This window comes from Megalopta genalis, chromosome 2 (assembly GCF_051020955.1).
Source record: "Megalopta genalis isolate 19385.01 chromosome 2, iyMegGena1_principal, whole genome shotgun sequence".
NCBI classification, from domain to species: Eukaryota; Metazoa; Arthropoda; class Insecta; order Hymenoptera; family Halictidae; genus Megalopta; species Megalopta genalis.
The window spans coordinates 39,805,989-39,830,253 of record NC_135014.1 but is presented as its reverse complement, the minus strand read 5'-3'; the positions used below and the strand labels follow the sequence as shown (position 1 = coordinate 39,830,253).

Genomic DNA, 24,265 nt, shown 5'->3' with positions numbered 1-24,265 from the left:
TCAATCGAGTATATATTTCAACTAGTATTTCATTTAACACGGAAATAGATTACTAACACAGTTGAGAGAAATAGTATTTACAAATATTTGTATTTCTTAACTGAAACATCTTTACCCCGGTCTGATTTTGAACGATTAAAAATTTCTCGCAGTTTCCATTCCCTTATCGAAATTTTCGCCGCGAACATGAGATTCATTTCGATTCCCATAAACGACGTAACGAAAACGCGTTGCCTCGGCTGAAATGCATTTATTGTTCGAGGCTGGCAATTGTAGAGGCACGGGTACTGTGACTGATTGTAAGACTGATTTAGCTTAACGGGGATCATCATCGAACTTTCAGCTTCCTGAAAGTGACGCGGATGCGCAGAAAGTTTGACGTCAAACGGTCTCGGTTAAGGGACAGGACCTTCCGACTGCCATAGATATTGATTTCCCGGAGTTTTGAGGTTTCTAGAGCAGCGGACGTTGTAGCGCAGACGCCATCCTCAACATGGCGGTCCATCAGACGCGAACCGTTCCGCGTCGCGTTTCAACCCGTTCGGTTTGGCCCGGTGTAGGATTTTCGGGAAACAATAGGGCCGCAGCTCGAAAGAGCCAACCGTAGTCTCCGATTCCTCGAGCTAGTGGACTGGTCCCGATCAACATGGCGGGCGAGACATGTGCCGCTGTCACGTGTTTTCTGATCGCGTCGATCGCAGTCGCCAATGGTGAGCTTTCGTTTTTCAAACTCACACGTTTCGATAGTGAAGGGACAATTTAGACGCGGAGTCGCTTTCAAATCGGGAACGGTATGTTTAACGTACTTCGAGAATGGTAATTACTTATTTCAATTATGATCAGTTGTACACCGTTATCAGCTTGACGTTTTTCTTTTACTTTCTAGTACGATTGCTCCTGTATTTGTTCTTGATTCTCTGTGCAACGTGTTTAAATAGAAAAATCGTGAACGACCACCGAAACATCGAGTTTCGTTTGTAAATTATTGCCTCTAGAAATTGAAAATCGTTCGAACGATGTTTCATCAGTCGTTGGATTTGTTTAATCTGTGCGTTTATGTTCCTCTTCGTCGATTTTGATTTTGATCGTAGTTCTGTCGTTTCGGAGACTGTTTGAAAAATCAATTTTGGGAATGACTGTTTTCTTTTTCGAAGCGAATTTGTGTAATAACTGTGCGCTTGTTTAGATAGATTTTCAGATATTTCGTGATGATAAACGTTCGATTTTCGTTTCGTTTCATGGGATCATAAGGACAATTTTTATCCACGGAACATAAAACTCCCCAAGCTTCGGAACGAGTGAACGATTTATGGTGTTATCAGTGTGACACAATGGAAGATGGAGAGAGATGTTCCAATCTAACCGGAAATTATAGTGCTTTCGAGCACAAGTGCACTGGTGACAAAAGGACTTGCATGGTAATGGCAACAGACGAATGCAATTTGAATAATTGTTGATTTCGCGCAACGAGCGCGAGATTTAATACACATCTGATCTTGTTCTTTAAACAATTATTGTTCCTTTCTAAAATAATACCACGAAGAGAAATACGAAACAATTAGATTCTTAATACTTTACCAATTTTCTAATAATTTTAATAAAATCGAAGATCAACAATCGAGAATTACTTATAATATTATTCAGAACGACGATATTGTAATACAATAAGTTATTTCGATTAATGTAACTACTATATTAAATTATGCAACAACTTCTCTTGGAAATAACATTTCAAACTAAATTATTGAGTCACCATCACACGCAGCTTAATCATTGGAAAGCTATTTAATTGGCTTCCGATAAATGAAGTGTTGAAACTTTGTTGTAACGCCAGATATTTTTAAAGACTTTTCTTCATTTCATCTAATATCGAAATGCTAAAAAGGCAGCTAGAAAAAATTGAACGAACTAAATACTTATATTGTTATTAATTGAAACATCGAAATAAAGTTAAAAATATTACGCACTTAATATAGTTGTTTACATGTACAATGAACACAGTTTCGTACATTAGCAAGCTACTCTATTTTTTTATTTATTTTATTTATTATAGTAATTGCGAGTATTTTAATATTCGTTGGTGTTTTTCAGGTGAAACGATTTTCTTACACGACTAGTACCGAGAATTCCACATCAAGCCCACAAACGTGGTCCACAGAGAGAAACTGTACAAGCAAATGTGAACCCGGATGCATAGTAATTGGTGAACGTACAAAATTGTACGCTTGCACCGCTTGCTGCGAGCAATCGTTCTGCAACATCGGCACCGGTGCTGCCGAACGCTTATCAACGAAAGGAGTCGATCTATTTCTAGCTCTTATATTGCAAATTATTTTAACTATTGTTGTATATCCGTCGTGACATTGTAAATAAAACGACGTCTGGCGACGTCTCTGTAAATAAAACCAGTTTACTATTTCAGTTTGTACATTTTTTTCCGTGAGAAACAATGCATTCAACGAACTCACATTCTGAATCGTTTCTCGACCTTGTATTGTGTTATTGTGCCAATTACTTTTTTCTTAAGTTAAAGTGAAAATCTTGAAATAAATGTGTTTTTTCATTGTACGATAAATGTGTTGTACTCATTTTAGATAAAAAAGAATGCAGAAATATATTGTAACATCTTTGAATATAGGGTATAATTTAATTAAGTATAAAAATAATATTGTATATTTAAAAATAATGCTTTGAGAAGGCAGAATTGATTGTAGAATATTTTAATTGTCTGAAAAGTTATTTTCTACTAAGTGTAAAAACAATATAGATTATTTAAAAGTAATGGTTGAGAAGAATATGAAATATTTTAATTGTCTGAAATGTTTATTAATTACTAGACTGCGGATTTTATGCATTTATGACAAAAATAAACAAATCAAAAACATAGCAGTGAAAACATTTGAAGAATTAGAAAACATTGTCCTACTATTTTCAACTCACTACAATTGTTAAGATACAAAATTAATGTCTACGTACTTCTAGCAACGTACGATAAATGCGAACAGTTATTATTTTGCATTAAAATCCGCAGTCTATTAATTTGGAGATTTCCAATTAATATATCTTTCAATTAAGTATAGAGACAATACAAAATGTTGAGAAACAATGCTTTGAAAAAGTAGAATGTAGAATATTTCAACTGTCGGAATGATTTATTAATTTCTATTTGGAGATTTTAAATTAATATATATTTCTATTAAGTATAAAAGTAATATAGTTTATTTGAAAGTAATGGTTTAAATAGATAAAATATAGAATATTTTAGTTCTTTGAAAGATTTTTTAATTCCTAATTGGAAACAACCAATAAAAATGTGTTGCAATTCATAGGGAAAATAGGATGATTTGTAATAGGATCGTATCTGTGAGGACGTCGGAACTAATTCTATTATACTTTGTTTTCGTATCAAGTATACAAATTCACGTAATTGTATCATTTGCGCTGTAAGTTCACCTACAGCTGCGACCAATTAATATAGTTACACAACCTAAATGGGAGCATTCAGTTGAAAGTCCAGCATTCTGATTATCCTCCTGGAAATCAGTACCTTATCTTTTTCTTGGAAGTGAAGGCCTCAACTTAGTTCTCATCAGATTTATTTGTTACATGTTATTTTCATTAAGCACGACATAAACTAAATTATTATAAATTTTAATTTTTACAAATTAATTGTTTTTATAGACTTCTTTAATAGATTAATTACAAATTAACTTTTCGTATGGATACAAACTTCTTCGTTATTTGTTTTACCAGGAATGAAGCGACATGATCTTTTTGCGTCAACATTAAACAAAAATTAAAGTATTATATTAACTTATTAATATACTTATTAATATACTTATATTACCACAGGATAATTTGGTTTGCTTTATACCAAAAACAAAATTGAATTTATTCAAATTTCGTATGATTTTTATTATAATATGTGCTTGGATAAAGAAGTTTGTTAAACAATTTCTTATAACAACATTTTTATAACTGTAATAACTTTACAAGAAGTAATTGGCATCAATTAATTTTGATGCACCCAGTAGTTCTAGCCATAATCAGTGTACATTGCAGCGTTCCTCAACCTATGGGCCACATTAACTTTTTAGTGAGCTGCGAAATGATAGCTTTTACTTTACGCAGTAATGAAGAAACCGATTAAGCACTATTTCGTATTATTTTGCGTTACTTATCTACGTGTTACGTACGTAAAAGATTTTTAATAATAAATAAACTGTATCTATTGATTTTTATAATTTTACAATTGCAACAAGACTTCAATTGAAGTGTTTATTATATATATAAATTTTCATTTACATATAAAAAGAATTATTGTTAAACATGCATAATCTTATTCAGTGACTGCATTATTGAGTATTCGTAGTCTATTACATTTAAAATCTATAAAGTAACTAATTAAGTCCTATCTTGTGTTATTATAATAACAATATTATTACAACTATATACATATATAAAATAGTTGTATAACAATATTATACAACTATATACATATATAAAAGTACAAATACAGTTGAGCTATATTATTATATTGGATTTCTTTTGTTCATGTTATGTGTGCGATAGCTTTTAATAAATATAATTCAAACAGTTTGAGTATATAATTTTTTGTAATTTCGCAATTGTCTTTTATTTAAAGTTGTCAGTTCTACATTTCTCCCTAGTGAAAATAAAGAAATTGCAGAAAGTCTCAAATTTAAGTGTTTATTATAAATTATTTTTTATATATAAAAGTTACTGTCAAACATGTATAATTTTATTTAGTGATTGCATTATTGAGTATTTTCAGTCTATTATATTTTCAATCTTCGATTAAAATATATAAAGTTATTAATTGAATACTATCCCGTATTATTTTACGTTGCTTTTGTTCATGTTATTGTAATTTTTACAATTTCGTAATTGCATTTTATTTACAATCGTCAGTTTTACATTTTCCCATACCTAAAACGAAGAAATCGCAGAATGTCTGAAATTGAACTATTTATTATAAATTATCTTTCACGCATAAAAGTTGCTGCATTTAGTGATTGCATTATTGAATATGTTTTCACCCTACTAAATTTCCATACATTCTGAAAAGATTGAGAAACGCTAGTATTCAGTTCACGAATACTTTTTTTCATGTCAGTTTAACGATGTACCGGAAAATAAATAAATGAACGAACTGCGTGTATTTAAAACTTCCCGACTGATCTTTCAGCGTTCCACGAACGAAGAACTCGCGTTGGAGCGACGGAAGCAACCGGAACAGATTTAATTCCCCCCCGATTAGATTGATCACTTAGTTCTGCCTATAACAAGAATTCAGCCGGTCGCGAGCGAAGACGAAATCCTCGTTAACAGCGGCGTGCACGAACAATGAGTCCGCCAGCATCCTCGTTTCTCGGTGATTGCACATAAAGCTGCCATTATTAGAACTTCAGTGGGCGGCTGCTGCTTTTTCCAGCCTAGCGCGATCTTACGCACAATTCGCTGGTACATTCGCGTGCCTTTCGCCCATGTGGCTGCCAGTTGCACAGTTGTCGCGTCCTCCTCGCGTTAATTGAACCTCCAGTGTACAAATTAGAGAAGAGGCGATAGTGATTGTTGTCGGGGCTTTTATTCGCCGTGGAATCGCGGTTCGCGTCATTGTCGGCTGCTGAATTGCGCGAGTGACGTTGCTTGGTCAACGAACGTGAGATTCACACATCGGAACAGCTCGGGAAGATGTCGAAAAATTCTGTGCGAAGCGCGCGTGATCACGGAATCATTCATTTAGAACAACGTTCTGCGGATCTTTCGTTCGTTACTGATTGAAGTCGGCACGGAAATCCTTCAGCGACGATCGACCGAAGTTGAAACGATGAATCTTGAATCGCGAACGAAGAAATTGTACTGAAATTCCACGAGTTTCATCATGAAACGGTCCAAGCTTCCCGGTGTTCTTCTGACCACGTGGCTGCTTGGCACGATTGCAACGAAATCGAGAGAGTTCCTGCAGAGTCTGCAAGAATACGAGATCGTTTATCCGCGGATCATCGTGAACGAGAGTCCTCGTGGCCGAAGATCGGCCGTGGATCAGCCACACGATGACGGATCGGTGATCATCGAGATCAGCAATTGGACTTTGAGAACGGTCGCCAGTGACAGAGTGATACTCGATTCGAACTTCAAAGTGGATTGGGTTTACGCGACAAGGACCGAATCCGAGATTTATGGGGGACAATCCGGCTGTCAGCTTCGACAAGGCAGTCTGAACGGAGGCAACCGCTCTTTAGTGGTTGTCACATTGTGCGAACAGGAGGTGTACGCGATTATGGTAACGGACAGGGCATCCTTCTTCGTTGAACCGTTGGCTGATGGGAAACACGTGATGTATGAATCGCCGAAAGTCGGATGGTGGTCGTCCAAGGAAGACGCAGACCTTGTGTCCCTGAGACCTCGGAAATTGTCAGGTGATGAACTTCAATTTTAGGTTTTCATTTATTTTTTGTTTATTCATTAATTTATAAGTTTATTTATTTTAGCCTGGTCGCATTAATTGCGACATCATTGGCGACCACATGGTTTACCATTATCTATAATTTATTTATTGTCGTATCTTCTTAAAAACAATTATCGTCTTAATCTAGGTTTATTAAATTACTACACATGCATAATTTTCCTAAGCAATTTGGTTTCTTCTAAACAGGATACATAACTTCTTGTGTTTGTAACTTCTCAAGCAGTTTTTGATGATATTGAGCATTTTTACATTTTTCCTGATATTGTTACACGATGGACGATCTATTAGAAGGGGTTTAACTGTAAACTCAGTATTATAGATGTTACAAAGTGGTACATCATTTTGTGAAAGGAGATGGTGATCTTTATGCAAAGTAAAAATTGTCTAAATCAATAATAAGAAGCAGAAATGAAATCAAAATCCTCTTTTTTAATCATTTGAATAAGTCAGAAATAATATAAAAATATTCTCAAATTGAATTTTATATTTCACTTATTCAGCTTTGGTGTAAATGCATAAAATTCGCAGTCTTAGTATAATTCGCAGTTTTAGTATGTCCTATCCTTGGTCGAGTCAGTACGATTTGTCTTCATTAAGAATGTTGCTTGTAATATGCTTAGTCACTTAGTTACTTTTCAATTTACTCTGTGAAATCACAGCTTTGAGACAATCGTTGCATCTTCAGGACGAGTGGAACTATCTCTACAAGCTACCATGAATAAACCCTGACCTAACTTTATGCAACCTAAAATTGAACTATTGCATTTAATCCTGTATAGGATGCACGAAGTGTTTCAGTAGTTACAAGATCAGTTTAATTTTATTTGATTGAATATTTATAAAATTAAGTTAACTCTCTATAGCTCAGTGTAACTTTGCAATTACACCATGATTTACCATGTTTTTCAATCCTATTTCAATTTTAGCCACAATATTAAAAGCATTTTGCTTCTCCTTCAACTTCCCTTTTTCATATTCTTACTATCACATTTTAGATTGTAAATTCATTGTTAATTTATACTCAGAAATTTATATCTATTTGTTTCGAGTTACATAAGTTTGTTTATGCCGATACAGGTTTAAAAAGTTTCTAGAATTAATAAAAAATGTCAGATACATCAGGGTATTCGGTTTTAAATTGAACTATTCTTGAACTCAATTTAATGTTAAATTCGATCAAACTAATCAGGATAGTTTTTATTATGGGTCGTATTATTTGAATATTACTTGCTACTTTATTGTAGTAGAAGCAGCGTTTGATTATAAAACTTGATAGTGAGATAATAACTATAAGCAGACTTTGTGTGTTGTGTGTGTGTTCTGAAAACGGTTGATTAAAATTCAACCTAATTGATTAGGAGCATTGTTGTTAAAATGTCTTCGAACGTAAAAAGGAAATACTGTTTTAAGAATTGAAACACGGATCCTCTAGCTAGCGCAATGGAATTATGTAACTGGGTAAACAATTATCAGCTCGATGGCCCGCATAGCTAAAGTTGCGATGGAATTTCATACGTGTACGTAGAAAATTTGTGGGGTGTGTAGTTTAAGAGCTCTAACGCTATGTGGAAAGCATGCATACACTCGCATCGGAATAGATGTTAACAACTTTTCAAATGTAATAATTTTTTTCAAATTGGTCATTCAATGACTCGAATTCTTTTGAGACGTTGAGATGTTGTTTCGTAGACAATGGCTATACACAAATTCTTTTAGATTGCAATTGGTTGGAATAACGGAAGTATTAAACAATTATGGTTTTTCAACTTTTTTATCTGAACCTGAAAATTTCAAAAATATTTTTTGTAGATCATGGTGATTTATGCAAATTTCATTGAAATCGGTTGACGTTGTTAATTAAAGTTTGTGAAAATAGCAGTTGTCAATCAAGAACAGGTAATTTTTATATCTTTCAGTGACTGTAGCTTGACTATGTGTTAAACTGATTTCAACAGGTTCAGATAAAAACGTTAAACAAACATAATTTTTTATTTTTGTATCATCTGAATTAATTACAGTTTAAAACAACTGTTGTATACTCATCCTCTAGAAAACTAGTCGGCCTAACATTTCAAAAAAATTCAATCGCTTTGCCTTGTAAAGGAATTACACTTACCGACGCGAGTGTAATTTCTCTGGTTCTAATAATGACTTCAAAAGTTTCTGATAATTATAGGGTACCAGAATGAAGGCGGAAAATTAAATCGAAAGAGGCGAGATTCGGCGGATCACTACACTCCAGAATTCTATAATTTGTCAGGCGATGTGTTTGACGTGGATTATCCAGAAGCTGAGAAATTAGTTTTATACGATGAGAAAGAGGAGGTGACGACAGAATATAATGACACAATAATAGAAGTCGACGAAAACTCGGAAGATATCAGTTACTTTGGCGGTCCATCGTGGCAGAGGAACAGAATACCGAGTGAGGAAAATTTCAATGTCAACGGCGGAATTAGAAATTGAAAAATAATTAGAGTTGAACTCGACGAAACAAAACGATTAATTAAATAATGAGTTCGACATCCACAGTTTTTCATTTTTATCTACTACAGTTGATTAATTTCTATTGAAAAGTCGAATCTCAAGTGTCATCGATCAGAAATGATATACAAACTTACTATTTTATTTAAACTTTGCTTAGAGCAATTAAAACTCAACTTGAATATAATTCTTGCCAAAATATTAATTATAATATTTGATTTTCAATTTGTTTACTGAAGCTATATCTTTAAATTTTATTTTCAATTTCCAATGTAAAGTTGAATTTTTTGATCATCGAAATTTAAATTCGACGTTGAAATGAAAATGTTCATGTGTTCCCAGGAAGGAAAATGATCATCAGGGATTCGTCGACTCGTTGGCTAGAACTTGGAATAGCTGCTGATTATTCCATAATAGACTTTCACGGAGAACGAACGCAGCAATATATTTTGGCACTTTTAAACATTGTACGAAAACATACAACTTTATCGTTCATTGAAGATGTTTGTAGGAGCTACTTGCGCGAAGCTCGATAATTAGTGCGATTATGTACTCTCATATTGGAATCCATTTTGTGAAGTGTAGAGATTGCAAAAGCGATTAAACAAAAATTCTGATTTTAGGTCAGTGCTATCTATATGGATCCATCGCTTGAATCAAATATGATACTAGTAATTGTGCGAATGATTTTGTACGCAGAAAAGAGGGACAGTTTGGTAAGCGAAACAATGTATCTTCCAATTTTATAATTTCAAACGGGACTTCATTATACAAACATTTTTTCATCTAAAGTCCAAGATACGGGAGTTCATTTGTTAAGATCTCGATTGTATTCGATCGCATAAACGCGCGAATAAACGGCGGACCTTTCCGACAACAATATAACTATCCTTAGGATTATTTACAATTTCATTTTCCAATTTTTGCAACATATTTTGTAAGGTATTCCCGAAACGCGTTATCTTTTTATAGATCTTAGTGAAACATACGAAAATCGAAATAAATTAGAAAGTAGATCACACAATATTTATTATGATTATTTATCTGTTTTTATAGTGTTCTGCTTTTACTTCATTGTTATAATTAGATAGTGGATTTTTATGCAAACGCAATTGTCCGCATTAATTGGAAGAAATAGGAATTAAATAAAAATATATATATGCTCTTAATAATTTTGACAGGTTAAGACTAAATATAGCAATATCTTTAAATTTTTTAAATATTATTATTATTATTATTCGTTATTTCATCTGCTCGATTTTATCACAAATGTATAAAATCCACAGTCTAGTAATTATATGTACTCTGAATACATTCAGTAAGAATTGAATTAGAACGTCAGAATTTCGCAGAATAGCTGAATATAATATACAGACAAAGTACTAGCTTCTATCTAAAAATTTATAGTCAATTTGAAAGTTTCAGCGTTCGCTATTCAAAGTAACAGTTGATTTTACAAATTAGCATTTAGATTCGTTTCTAACGAGAAGACTTGAAGTGCATTAGATCGGGTGTTTAAAATGTTAATGTATGCATGTTGTAATGTTCTTATCAATGTGGCAGGTTCGTCGAGGTGACTCCAGACGTTCTCTCGAAAATGTTAATAAATGGAATAAGAAAATGTTAACATCGGCGACCGTGCATCATGACGTTGCAATATGGCTGACGCGCTTAGACATCGGTGGCCCCTCTGGCTATGCACCTGTTTCTGGAGTATGCAACCCTGCACGGTCCTGTGCCCTAAATAGAGACGAAGGTTTGACCAGTGCCTTCATCATTGCTCACGAAATGGCGCATATGTAAGTTCACCGGGAACTCAAAAAGTCTCAAAATTAATTTAAACGTGGAATTTTCATTTCAACTGACTTCAAATATGATATAATTACAAGTCTACGAATCATTATGCAGATTCTCATTTTCATAAGTCATTTTATAAAAATTGGAAAAGTCTCCTTCGTCAACTAAAAAATTACTCACTGAAAATAGAAAATATAAATGCTATCAGACCTTGTTAATTTACACGTTTTCTTGCATTTGAGAAATCTTCATGCCCCATAAATGCATAAAGATCCACAGTCAAATAACTACATTGACACTAAACTTACTGTGCCTTTAAAAATGTAAACTGTGCCTTTAAAGTTTTTATTTTTAAATTATTAAAAATATGAAGACTCTGTCATAGGAAACGATTGAATAACTATAATAAATATTATAGTTATAACATAATATAATATAATAAAAATTGCGAAAGGTCTCATTAAATTCTTATACTTATCGTTCTTATAAAGCACTATACATCAGTCACTTTTAGAACTCGGTTGATTTAATGTTAAGATATTAGACAAATTAGATTAAGAATTAATCATTATATATTAGATATAATTATCTTGAGAAAAGACCACTAAAATGACTGATACATTGGTAGAATAACTATATGAATTTTTGAAATTCAGAAGAAAATCAATTTATTGCAATGTTAGGATCAACAGTAAGAAACGTCATTTGCACATCGTTTCGTAAAACCTTTTAACGTTAAATCTACCGAGTATAAAAGATATCTGGCGTGTGTTCCTTTATAAGAATTACAAAACTGATCTTTCTTAATTATTCTTACTATTGTTAATACTACGTATGCTTGAATTAAGAAATTTATTGAATCATTTCCTACAACAATATTAAAACAAAAAATCTGGAACCGGTCATTTTGACTGATACGTACGTTTAATGTTAACCCTCTACAGCCCGTATTGTTTCTATGGGTTTAAAGCAATTTCTGTATCTTAAAACTACTGAAAATCAACCCCTAGATATAAAAATGAATTTGCTCTGTTGTATGAAGTAAGATCTGAATATTAAGATACAAAATCTTCTTGATGATAAAAGAGGAACAACAGAACAAAAAATACTTTTACTACATTATAGCTAAAAGTAAAGTTACATTAAAACGGAATGATAAATCGGTACACGTGACTTCAAAGTTACACAGAGCTATAAAAGATCAAAATCGTTTTTTGCGTTACAATGAAAATATCCGGTGCGTTTTTCACGAATCCTGCACCTTGAGCATCATGGAAGAATTTCGTTTGGTTTGAGCGATGTACAAAGATGTTTCTCATAGTCTAGGATTAAGCCACGATGGCGACGAGTCGACTGGAAACACTTGCAGCGAAGAAGGTTTGCGGGGAAGTGTGATGGCGCCTATGGTAGCTGCAACATTCCATCAGTTTTATTGGTCCGCCTGTTCGAAAAAGGAATTCCATCGAAGGGTTAGGTGAGGAAATAATTTGGCTCGAATGATATATTTTTATTCCGGGACTTATTTTTCAAGTAAATGCTTGCAGACGGTGGTCCTGTTTATTAAACAAACCAACATATGGCAGTTCCACTCCTTTGAAGGCTTCCATTCGCGAAACTTTTACGATGGACGAGCAATGCCGAGTGGAATTCGGTGAAGGGTACGTTTTTTTTTTATTATTTTCAACTAGTGCAATAAATAGTAAAGTTTATGCTTTAACAAAATGTGCTGTGTTTATTTCAAACTCTTATACTATCATTACTAAAATGAGGAGTTTATGTATACACGACGCCCAATGCTGTAAAATATATAATTTTAATTGACTGCAGATGCATATACAGATGTTTATATTATTTATGCAATTTTTCATATTGCAGAAATTTTAACATATTTTATGTATACATTAATTTTAACATATTTTATGTATATATTAATATTTATATATTATACTGTATTCTAATATTTATATCTATGAAAATGATGTTATGTCAGTGTTTATTTTATTGCTCTCTAAAGATTTGTTTCGAATTTTACTACACGACTTTGACACTAAATCTTCACATAAAATTATAAACATGTTTCCTCTAAGAAAATGTTCTAATAATTTTTGGAAAAGTTTATCGATGTGAATATATTAAACGCGTATTGAACATAAAGATGTTCTGATGTTGCTTAGTATATACTACAGATAACACCATAAACATTCAAATGAAACAAAAATGTTTAGTTCCTATATTATATACATAATACATAATCAAGAAAACAATATTACTTACTCACTGTCAGTCGTATCTATCAGACAAAATTCGAAACATTAAAGTCAATTACCGTAGTTTCCAATATTTTAGTATTAATTATACATTATAAAAGCAAAAACAGCTGTAATATCTGCATGATCCATTACTTTTAAACAAACATGAACAATACAATTAGAACGCACCTATTTTTTATTATGTTATGCCATATTCTACGATCGCTTATGTTTCTCACAGTATGAAATATAACCTCGTACATTTTGCGCGCATTTAGTTATGAACTTTGCAAAAGTTTCGATGTTGTGGAGCCATGTTCGCATTTATGGTGCGGTAATAGGAATATTTCCGAAACCTGTAAGACCAAGAAAGGACCGCCGTTAGAAGGCACACTGTGCGGTGCTTCGAAGGTAAACTAAATCTTTTAGTATAACATGAAAAATTGATGATCTCTTGTCACAGAATGCCGCAGCGAACAATTTATTATTTGAGTCTCTCCGCGGTCATTTTAGTGGTGTATAAACGGTCGATGTCAATCGTCGAAAAGGCGGACTTTTGACTTTGGAATGACATTGAACAAACCTCGAGATGGTGGCTGGAGTCCATGGAAAACGTGGGAAAAATGCTCGAGGACCTGTGGAATTGGAGTGCAATGCCGAACACGAAAATGTAACAAACCGCTGTTAGTAATACTAACTTAGTATTTAAACATTTGCTTGACGGTAACTAAGGATGGGTGCAAAGGATAAAGAATTACATTCATGCTAATATTTTTGCAAGTAAATGCATCGGTAACTGTGATTACTTCACTTTAGATGCACTAACATCTTATCAATATATTAAACATATCAATATTCTCGAAGCGATTAAATTAATATTATTAACATTAGTATACAGAATGATGTGGTTCAATTGCCCTGTACACTGATTATTATTACTCCTTTTATGAAATACTATCGATTGTTCGGATTTTAAATGCATTTGCACTTGGCAGGTATATACTACGTTGTTAAATTTTCAAATTTCATTCAACTTTTCCGATTATAACTTTCTTGTAGTTGTAATCAAGTTTTAGATACAACGCAACCTAATTTTATCTCACCCTATACAAGGTGGCCTAGTAAAAATTGGTACTTGAATACTGTTATATCGTGCTTGAATGTCGTTGAATATCATACTTGAATATACTTGAATATTTTGGAGACATGAAGAAACTTTATTAACAGAATTATTTCAGTATAAAGAGCTCTATAATATGGCAGCAATAAATTGTTTGCGATTGGTGAAGTTTCAGAGATCTCAAGGTCACTTCCACTTTTTAAAAATAGAATCATATATTTTTCTATATATTAAATCATGCAGCTCTACGTTTTCTATTTTAAAAAGTATTGAACCATGTTTGTCAAAAAAGTTAGAAGTTTGGAAGATATTTAAATTTTATTAACTGTGAAATATTTTCATTAAAGTTTCTTCATGTGCCAAAAATAACAGTGTTATTCAAATACTAGTTCTTAATGTAACATCCTGTATATTAATTAGAACAGATTTTGTATAGTTAGGAAAACCAAATGATCAATGCCATGCATTTTGAAATAATTATTGACACACATACATTTACGTTAATAATTTTTAATTCATGGTTTATTTTTTATTTATGGTTTGTTAACGCAATACGAGATACTTTAGAGCAAAGATTTCTTTGTTTGCTCTAATATATTTTTCTCGGGGAAGACAACCGAGGTATTGCTCTCAGTTTTCGATTTTTTCTGCGAAGGCCAGCCTACGGCGGAAAATACTGTTCAGGTCCAAGCGAAAACTGCAAACTCTGCGATCTACCAAAATGTTCCGCGCCGGTCGACCTCAGAGCCCAACAGTGTTCCAAACTTGACACTATCGTGCACCACGAGAAAATTCGGTTGAACAACTTTAATACTTGGCTGCCTTACGAATCTGACAAAGAGAACTTGAAGTGCCAATTGATTTGCAGAAGTAAAGAGACAGGGGAGCTGTTTTTTGTGAGAGAAAACGTGATTGACGGTACACCTTGCGCTTATGGATCCACAGACATTTGCATACAGGTGATTTTAACCTTAGAACATTAGAAAGTTATGCATATTATTTTTATCTCGTCTAAGGTATAAGTGATCCAACGAAAGGAAGAGAATTAAGTCCACTTTTAGCAACTTATTACAGGTAAATTAAACGAAAGTTGAAAATGAAATTATAAGTTACGCGTAATTTTATCGCGATAATTGGACTTTGCAAATGAAAACGGTAACATTGACTTTGAATTTTGCTCTTGTAAGTCCCGCGTAATTTCATACGGACAATTTATGCTCGAATCGATCACCGTGTGCAATTCAGCACACAATTTTGAGGAGCGAAATATTATTCGCAGGGCGAGTGCCATAAGCTCGGATGCGACAGTGTCTTTGGATCGACGAAATCGATGGACCTGTGTGGCGTATGCGACGGAGACAATTCCACCTGCGAGAATGTCATCAGCAAATTTCAGCGAAGGCTTCGTCGAGGTCAGTCAAGTCACCGCTCAAATTGAGTTATTAGAAGTGCCGACCAAGTTCTCGTCAAAGTCAGAAAGCTCGGGAGAACGAACACCCCTAATCAGTTTATAGGGCTGGAATGTTGAGAGGAAGAGGGAGAAAAGTGATTAGTTGTTAGCCCAGGCCGCTTCGAGGAATGAGACTCCGGGTCTTCGTTTTTCCTCTAGTTTTCGCACCATAGTATAGTTATGATGAGACAACCTATATCTGCAGCTCACAAATTGGTAGAAAATAAATAATCTTTTACAGTTTCGTATGCGTCGTTCTACAGGACGATTCATATAGGTGCATAAAGCCATGTATTTTCGATGGATAACGCTTAACCTAAATTCCAAAAATAATTAACGCGTGTTGCTTCATATATATAAGAATGACAATTAATTGTTACTTTTGGTCATTTATCCAATATATGTGCTTGATTGAAGAAATTCATTCAATTGTTTTCTGCGGAAGTGTTATTATAATGTCAATAATTTTGAAAGAAACAATGTGAAATCAGTCTTTTTGACTGACTCGATACATTTACTATTAAAGTTAGGAAAAGATGAATGCAGAGACAAACAGCTGACGTCATTACGAAAATATTTTTTGGCATGCATTTGTTTGAAAATGCAAGTAAGAAGAACAAGACACCCTGTATATGGTGATTTATGTTACTGTAACATTTAACAATTTCTAATTCATCGTATTAAAAAAGTAGAGGACTATGTCCTCTACGATAATATTATTTTCACGAACACAACGGTACATGTGCATCTTGCAGTTTTAATGCTAATTTAAAAAAAGGAAGCTCTCTTTTTTGCTTTAGGCTAAATTCTCTCATTACTCTATCCTTTGTTATAATCGAAGAAAGGTTAGTTTCAAATATTTTAACTTCAATTTTATTGAAATTATTGAATGCGAGATATTTATAATTTCCTTGTTTTTCACCTGAAAATCTGGACAATATTTAAGATGAAATGTTATTAAAAACTAGTCATTTTCCATTCATAACATCCCAATACTTATCTACACGAAATAACGAAAGAATTTGAATTTGTAGAAAATAGAAGGATGGCTTCTATTTAAAGAAAATAACTCTGTTGCATAATGTACGCGCAGTTTTGTAGTCTGCGTCGAATCAATCATCTTTGCTCTCCAACATAATTTCCCAACATTAACCAAAAAATGTTCAATATTACTGACACATGCATCATCCTGTACATGGTGTCGTATTTATCTCAGCCGCATAAAACAGAAATTTCATGTCTTATTTCTTTTGGCATTTTATACGTAGGAAAACTTGTAGTTTAAACAACAATATTATACACTATTCCATTTATTCACTCCTCGTTTTAAAATATTTATTTGGGAAATTTTCTTGCAGCATTTTAAAAATGCTTGTTCTTATACTTTGTATATTAATACATTTATTACAAATTTACTTACGGAAATGTTTGCATTTTTACCACAACGCTTATGTTCCAGCAGATGTATTGGCACTGTTTATTTGAAGGCACAAGTTCCTGTTGGATGTTGACCTTTGGAAATGTATTTTTAGAGATTCCGCGTTACACATGCACAGCTGAATCGCGATCAATGAAACACCCAATACAAAACTAAAATACGCCGACACCGTGAATATCAATTGTCAATTTACTTTCTGTGAATTTATTATACATCGAATATACATGCATACATACATACATACATTTTTTTATTATACATCGAGCACTTCAACGAAGTAACATTAAAACACTTGTTTAGACAATAAATGCTATCGTCCCTCGATATGTCGGATCCTTTCGTATGAAAATATTAACAATTGAATTGTGCGCCTGTTCCAGATGTGACCCGAATCGCTATTATACCGCGAGAAGCTCACAATTTGTTCGTGAATATCACGCTATTAGACGGTTCGTATTTCGATGAGGAAAACTTGACTATTGTGGTGGGCGATGGACGGAGAAGGCGGAACGTGCTGGAAAATTTAACTTCCCGCAAGCGGGATTTAACGATTCTGCAAGGCGCTGCGTATCGAATTCGAAAGCACGACAATAACACCTACTTCGTCACGGCGCATGGTGCTGCTTTCGAAGACGTCGTGATTTTAGTAAGATATATTTCTTCGTATGCATTGCATGCGTTGAGTGACTTTGTATTCATTTATACTCTTTTGTATTTTCGTCAAGTTTTAAGAAAGTATTAATTCATTTTATTTATCGAATCAGCATTAATCAACTGCGTTGATTAGCACTTATATGATAGAACCAGGCAATTTTTGTTTCTTATACGTCTTCGTTTGCTTTCTTTCAAAGACTTTGATAACAGTGAAATCAAATTTTGTTTCAATTTAAAAGAAATTGATAACATTCGTATCTAGTAGATTTAGGAATATTTAGTAAATCGCAGTTGTTGTTATAGTGCAAGTGGTAAATATTAATGTAAAAAAAATGAGGCGCGGATTGTTAAAAACTATTGAGGAAATTCGAACATGAATGTTAGAATTTGAGAATTCGCAACTGAAATTTGAATACTTCGAATGGCACGTGATTTAGAAATGGAGTTCTCTTAAATTTTATATTGTATTATTCGTGTTCGAATAGATTGTGGTGTCAGAGAGCATCATAGAGCAAGGAATCTCTGTGGCAGTCTCCCTGCAATATTTTTTAAATCGGGACGACAGGAACGCGAAGGACAGATACGTTTGGCTATTCGGCGGTTGGAGCTTTTGTTCGGCAAGCTGTGGCGGTGGAACACGTCAGAAGATGATAGTCTGCAAGGATGATGAAACTGGTAGAATAGTGTCACGAAGGAAATGTCCATTGACCACGAAACCGAGTCAAGAGATAGAGAAATGCAATACTTTCAGGTATGAAAGCATTTAGGATTTTCTTTTCTATAAATTCCTTGTTTTTTTTTCTAGAGACCAAAAATGATAGTTATGTCATAAATTTGATAAGAAAAAACCACTGATAGCACATTGATTTTTGTTCACTGTGACGTCGCCCCTTTTCCGCTAGTAGTAAAACGCGGGTAGAAGCGACTCCGGGATTCTAAGGCCTTTCGAGTGTCGATCTGAGTGAGAGTAAAACTCTCGACAGTTGCTCTGTAGTCTCGTACCTACGGGACCCGCTGGGCCTCTTACCCTTCCGCGTGTTGCCGAGCTGTGCTGCGGAGTCTCGAGGCTCGAGTCGTACTAGAGCCACTGTCAGACGGCTACAGTGGCCCACAAAAGTGTTTGTACACCTTCTAAAACGTAATAACTTTTTCAAAACCCAATTAAATGATTTGAATTCTTCTAGATGAGAGAAGGATTAGTTTACTGCACAATAACTAAAATGCCTTTCTTTAATTTTGCTATTACTTGGGATAACAACAGAAATAAGAAACTCTCGTTTTTTAACTTTTTCATCAGAACCTATAACAAGAATTTAAAAAATGCCTTTCGTAGACCTGGGTAACTTATATCGGTTAACCCAGAGTCGAGCTACAGGCGTTGAAAGATTTAAAAAACTGCAGATTTTTTCCAGTTTTTGGTTAAAATCGTAATAAAACTGAGATTTTTGCCATCTTTAATTTGTTGTAACTCGTAACAACGTCAATTGATTTCAAAAAAATGTTCAGCATGCATGGTTATCAAGATCTACGAGTGGCATTTTTTAAATTTCCGTTATAGACTCAGATAAAAAAGTTAAAAACGAGAGTTTTTATTTTTTTTTGTCATTCCAAGTCATAGCAAAATTTGAAGAGAACATGTTGGCCATCGTCTAGTAGACTAGTCCTGCTATCATCTAAAGAAAATTCAAGTCACTTAGTTCAGGTTTAAAAAGGTTATTGCGGTTTAAAAGGTATACGAGCACTTTTGTGGGCCACTGTATTCTCACAATACGAAACCAATTCGAGTTGCGACGGTACAGCAACGCGGTACCTTACAAGAAATCGTCACGAGACGAGAGATCGCAAGACACAGGTGTTCAGCGTAATTACAATCCGACTGCTGAATTAGTTATTGACGCGAGACGAAACAGTCGTATAACAGTCGTCGGGAAGATAGACGATGCATCCGCCAACGTTTCAAGAATTCCCGAGATCTTCGAAATTTATCGGAATGACATTGGTCGCGAAACAGATAGGAATTCTTGGAGCTCGCCAAAATTTACGAAATTGACGGTCGTTGCAATTCTTCTCGCAACAGAGTATCCCTGGGGAAAACTTACGAACGTTGCGATACGCGGCGTGAAATCTCATCAAACGTTTTCCACGTAGAAACGGAACGGCAGTGCAAGGCGAGAAGTGCCTCGGTGTTCACGAAACTAAAAATGTTCCACTGAATCTAATTCGCACACACACGTATGCTTTCGAGCCACTTCGCGAAAATAAATGAAGTCCAACTTACCGCTCCTCGATCGTAGATGGTCCCCGGAATCGATGGGGCGGAATGACTCTTAGGACACGACGTACAATGTGGCGCTTATATGAGCATCCAGGACAAAAATCATAACTTCTAAGCTAATCAATTTTCGCGGCCAAAATGCCTTGATAACTTATTAAAGAAAGTACAAAGATGCATCGATCTGCATAAAAAATTATACGATTTCATAAAAAAGTTCTTGTTTATTTTTTATCGAATAATCAAATCTCATGTTTCTATAAGTGAATTATTATACAAGCGAAAAATGAGGGATTTCTGAGATCATTTGAAGTAACTTTTTCCTTAGCGAAAATGCAATCCGTGACTTCGTTGATGAGTTATCAACGAAAATTAGCGACCAATAAGAGACCCGAGATCAGCTGGCACGAAGCGGCCAAGCTAACGAGCGGTCGAAGCCCAGTTCCGCTCATTGACTCGGCCGCCTCCTGCCAGTTAATTTCTCCTCTCATTGGCCATTGTATTTCGTTGATAACTCGTAAACGAAGCCGCGGATTCCATTTTCGCTAAGGAAAAAGTTACTTCAAATGACCTTGAGAAACCCTCATTTTCCGCTTGAACAATAATTTTGGGACACCCTGTATATTGTTGGCAACTTTTCGCAAGACAATCCTCATAGTATCAAAATGTACTATCTGACGAATATGTCGAAACAAGAGTCCCAGAATATTTTGAGCCGTTTTTTTTAAACTTATTTAATATGTACGAAAATAAAACGCACGTAATTATTTCATTTCGTGTTAATTATTATATTGCATATAAGCATTTCGAAATTGCATTCGGCGAACTTACTTGAAATTAATCTTCTGCTCAATTTTTTAAAATATTCTGTCGCTAAATATGATTATTTAGACATTTTAACACATCATACACATAGCTTTGAATAGATACGAAGCAGTAAAATTTTGTTAAATTTTGTCCATTGATGGCCACAGTGTGCACGACACTTCGCGATTTCAATTTTCATTCACGCGCACTACGGTAGTTCGATCGACAGTAATCCTTCGCGGTTTTCGGCAACGACGGGAGCCGGCTCTTCGTACCTCCCACCCAACTCGTAATCGGGACTTAGCCCCTATCGGCCTAAAACACAGACACGTGGCACGTGATACGAGATTCTGCAGGACCGCCTCACGGATGGCCGCTGGCCCGAGACCAATTCCTATGCTCTCGTAATTGCGGTTGCACCTCAGCGACCGGGGGTGTCTTCGGCATCTTCATGGCACCTTCACACCACCCATGCTCGACGAACTCCTTTTTTGACGAGATGAGTCGACAACAGGACTTCGGAATTGGGTGTTCCTCGGAACTCCGATAGTGAGAGGGATTGTAGGCCCTATTCATCTCTGGGTTAGTCGATCCGTGTGTGGGACCATCCTTTTCTCTCACTTGCGTGTGCAGGATTCTTCGGGGTGGATAGCAAGTTAGAGAAAGATCCCAATAGTGTCTGCAGCCAAAGGTTGCCATATAAAAGAGACTAGATGAATACGTGGCATGCTCCTGAAATCTCAGCCAGGCTCGGCGCGCGGTACACGAAATAGAAAAATGCTCTGTCTAACAGAATTTTCCTCGGGGAGTGCTCTCGCGACGACGAAGTGCCTGTGCGGCGCCAGGGACGGCGGTCTATTTCACTGTAATCGCGGTTCTTCCGCCGTTTACAACGGAGAAGTGATGTCGCAATTTTGCGTCACATAAAGGGTAGTCATCATTAAATTCTGGAGGAAATTTTAAAAACTGCAATAATTTAAAAAAAAAGAAGTTTTTTGTGTTGTAAATAATATGTTTTGAATAAAATTTTAATCGTGAATGATGCTTATTCGTAACCAATATATAATTTTGATTATCCGTAATGATCATTCGTAACCAAAAACTACTTCCGTCGTTTACAATGGTTATCGGTGATAAACAAAATTCTAGTTATTTGTAACCATTAATTAGTAATCAAAATCATTTTAAGTAAAAATTTAATGCTTCTACTTCAATTTTTTCTCATTTTGTTTCAAACGGTCATGGTCACTGGTTTTCTCCTACACAGCAGATCTTTGAAATCGTGTTTAAGAATTTATAGGACATTACTGGACCAATGAAAAAATATGTCGATTTATTAAGTATTTTATGATTAGGGGACAATAAAAATTAATAAACCATTTTGTCTCTCTAATCAACTTTGTGAGAGGAAATAAAAACTAGCACTATTAAAGTACAGTAGAACTTTGATTATCTGAATGTCCGTTATCCGAATTCTCTCTTATATGAACTCTATTATTAAGACGCTGAATTTGCTGAACATGTTTTTATTGTAAACAGTTCATTGTACAAATCAGAAAGGATTTAATTTAGTATTATAAACACGGTTACAACATTGTAATTACTGGTCTTTATTAGACTCTGCGGATCTTATACATTTTAAACAACACTGGCTACATCAAAAACAAAATTTGTAAAAACATGAGAAGAATTTGAGAATATTTTCATACTATCTACAATTTACTAAAATTATTAAAAGAGGAAAGATTCTCATAATCAACTTAGACAATTTTCGTTTTACATAAAAATCTGCAGTCTACATATTACCTCGAATCGATCTTTTCTACAGAATTTCCTTTTAAAAAAATCACTGTCCGATCAAAAGAAGCGCGCTCAAGATTGAAAAACGTTGTTACAGTTGCAGCTTCAAGTGGCTACCAGGACCATGGGAGGACTGTTCACACGTTTGCGGCAGTTTCGGTGTCCAACTGCGCCAACTGTACTGCGTTCACTCCGATTTCAATGGCACCGAGGTGACCAAGGATAACGAGCTGGAGGTTTACCAAACGATGGTGCAACCGTCCATTTGTGGTCCCACGCCGATAAAGACTCGGGAATGTAACAGAATTCCGTGTCCAGGGCGATGGATTTTCACGGACTGGTCCTCGGTGAGAGAAAGTTCAATGTCCCGAAGATCGTTCGCACGCTTGCGGTCGCCATAGGCGAGCCGTTTAGCTATTAACCCTCGGCTGGTGGACTCGGGGTCCATTTGGAACCATGTTTAAAAACAGTCGAACGTCGCCAAACGTTTTGAGTCAACAACTTCTTACTCGCGCGTTTCAAGCAGGGATTCTAACTGTAAATACCTGTGACCCAAACCCGGTTATAAAGAACCGAAATCAATCATGGTTGCGATCCCCGTTTTAGAGCTTTCCGACCATAATTCGCACTTGGTAATCGGCTATTGATTCTACATGGGTCGCAAGGGTTATTAAGAAGCGAATCTGCTACGGGTCACGTTCTTAATCTCTGGTTTCAACTGGTTACAAAATAATAAACTATAGTATTACTGCATAATTGTGGCACAATTAAATAGAAAGACCGTACTATAAACGCAACTTATTCTCCTTATTCTGAGAGGAGGAACTCGTGTCACGTCCACTCCCAACGAAGTCCGTTAACTGACTTCGCGTTGTACCGATTACAACGTCATTACCAAAGGCGCTGCAACCAAGATCATTTCACTTAATGCATCGATATCGTAAGCGCTATTGACAGCCTTGACCATGAAACAGTAAGTAGGTGAAATGGGTCCGACTGGATCTTGAGTCCGCCGTACGGTCGGTTGCCGGACGGTGCGCCGAGCAAGGGTTAATTAACATGGTCACACAGCTCGTGTCTCTATGCTTTCGTAGTGCTCGAAGAGCAACAGGAAAGGTATACAATCGCGAATAGCCAGGTGCGTTGCTCCGGAGAACGAAACGCTCTACAGCTGCGACGGAGATAAGGTGAAGACAGAAGTGCGCGTCTGCACCGCCCACGCGACCAAAGCCATCCAGCTTCCAGTTCGATGCTGGAGAGACAAGAATCGATTTTGTTCCATACCGAGCTTGAAACGCTACTGCAACGTCCCGGCGTTCAGGAGGAAGTGCTGCAGGACTTGCGAAACCAACGGCCATAGGCTGGATCCGCTAGAAGACACTGATCAAGACTAGTTCGGACGTATTTTCTATAGAATGTCTATCATCGATGCGAACATGTTGCTACCGATTTTAGATTTAAGTTCACTGGGCGACGGTTTCAGTACTCTTTGTATTTAGATCGTATTTATTTAAATAAACGAAGTCAATGATGCACCGATCTATTTCTTGGGAACTTTTAAATTTCGGGATGAAGTGGGATCTTCCTGATGAATTGGATCGGAAATATTATTTTTCAATTCTTTTCGGTTAGATTTATCTGCGACGTTGGTTTCTCACTATTGCCAAAGTGTGTAGAAAAAAAGTGATGTATTGATCAAAA

General features: G+C 35.3%; 2 protein-coding genes across 5 annotated transcripts; both read left to right on the top strand.

Moving 5' to 3' along the window:
* The first annotated feature begins 127 nt into the window (after nucleotides 1-127).
* Nucleotides 128-2,421, top strand: LOC117219454 (uncharacterized). 3 transcript variants are annotated; one of them, XM_076519366.1, is made up of 3 exons: nucleotides 128-710; nucleotides 1,252-1,418; nucleotides 2,092-2,421. In XM_076519366.1, exons 1-3 carry the CDS (start codon nucleotides 647-649, stop codon nucleotides 2,359-2,361), a joined length of 501 nt encoding a protein of 166 aa, XP_076375481.1. In that variant the 5' UTR covers nucleotides 128-646; the 3' UTR covers nucleotides 2,362-2,421. The 3 variants fall into 3 exon arrangements, with proteins under 3 accessions (XP_076375481.1, XP_076375482.1, XP_076375480.1); XM_076519367.1 differs by having other exon boundaries at nucleotides 670-791; XM_076519365.1 differs by having other exon boundaries at nucleotides 707-816.
* A 2,540-nt stretch (nucleotides 2,422-4,961) lies between these two features.
* On the top strand, nucleotides 4,962-24,097 carry LOC117219476 (A disintegrin and metalloproteinase with thrombospondin motifs 1). 2 transcript variants are annotated; one of them, XM_033468653.2, is made up of 15 exons: nucleotides 4,962-6,443; nucleotides 8,670-8,918; nucleotides 9,320-9,444; nucleotides 9,601-9,693; nucleotides 10,541-10,776; nucleotides 12,096-12,248; nucleotides 12,319-12,432; nucleotides 13,302-13,434; nucleotides 13,537-13,693; nucleotides 14,804-15,102; nucleotides 15,423-15,555; nucleotides 17,412-17,677; nucleotides 18,171-18,436; nucleotides 22,662-22,911; nucleotides 23,659-24,097. In XM_033468653.2, the coding sequence occupies exons 1-15, from the start codon at nucleotides 5,906-5,908 to the stop codon at nucleotides 23,956-23,958; spliced, it is 3,312 nt and encodes a 1,103-aa protein (XP_033324544.2). In that variant the 5' UTR covers nucleotides 4,962-5,905; the 3' UTR covers nucleotides 23,959-24,097. The 2 variants fall into 2 exon arrangements, with proteins under 2 accessions (XP_033324544.2, XP_033324543.2); XM_033468652.2 differs by having other exon boundaries at nucleotides 4,964-6,443; nucleotides 13,537-13,706; nucleotides 14,799-15,102.
* Nucleotides 24,098-24,265: the final 168 nt, after the last annotated feature.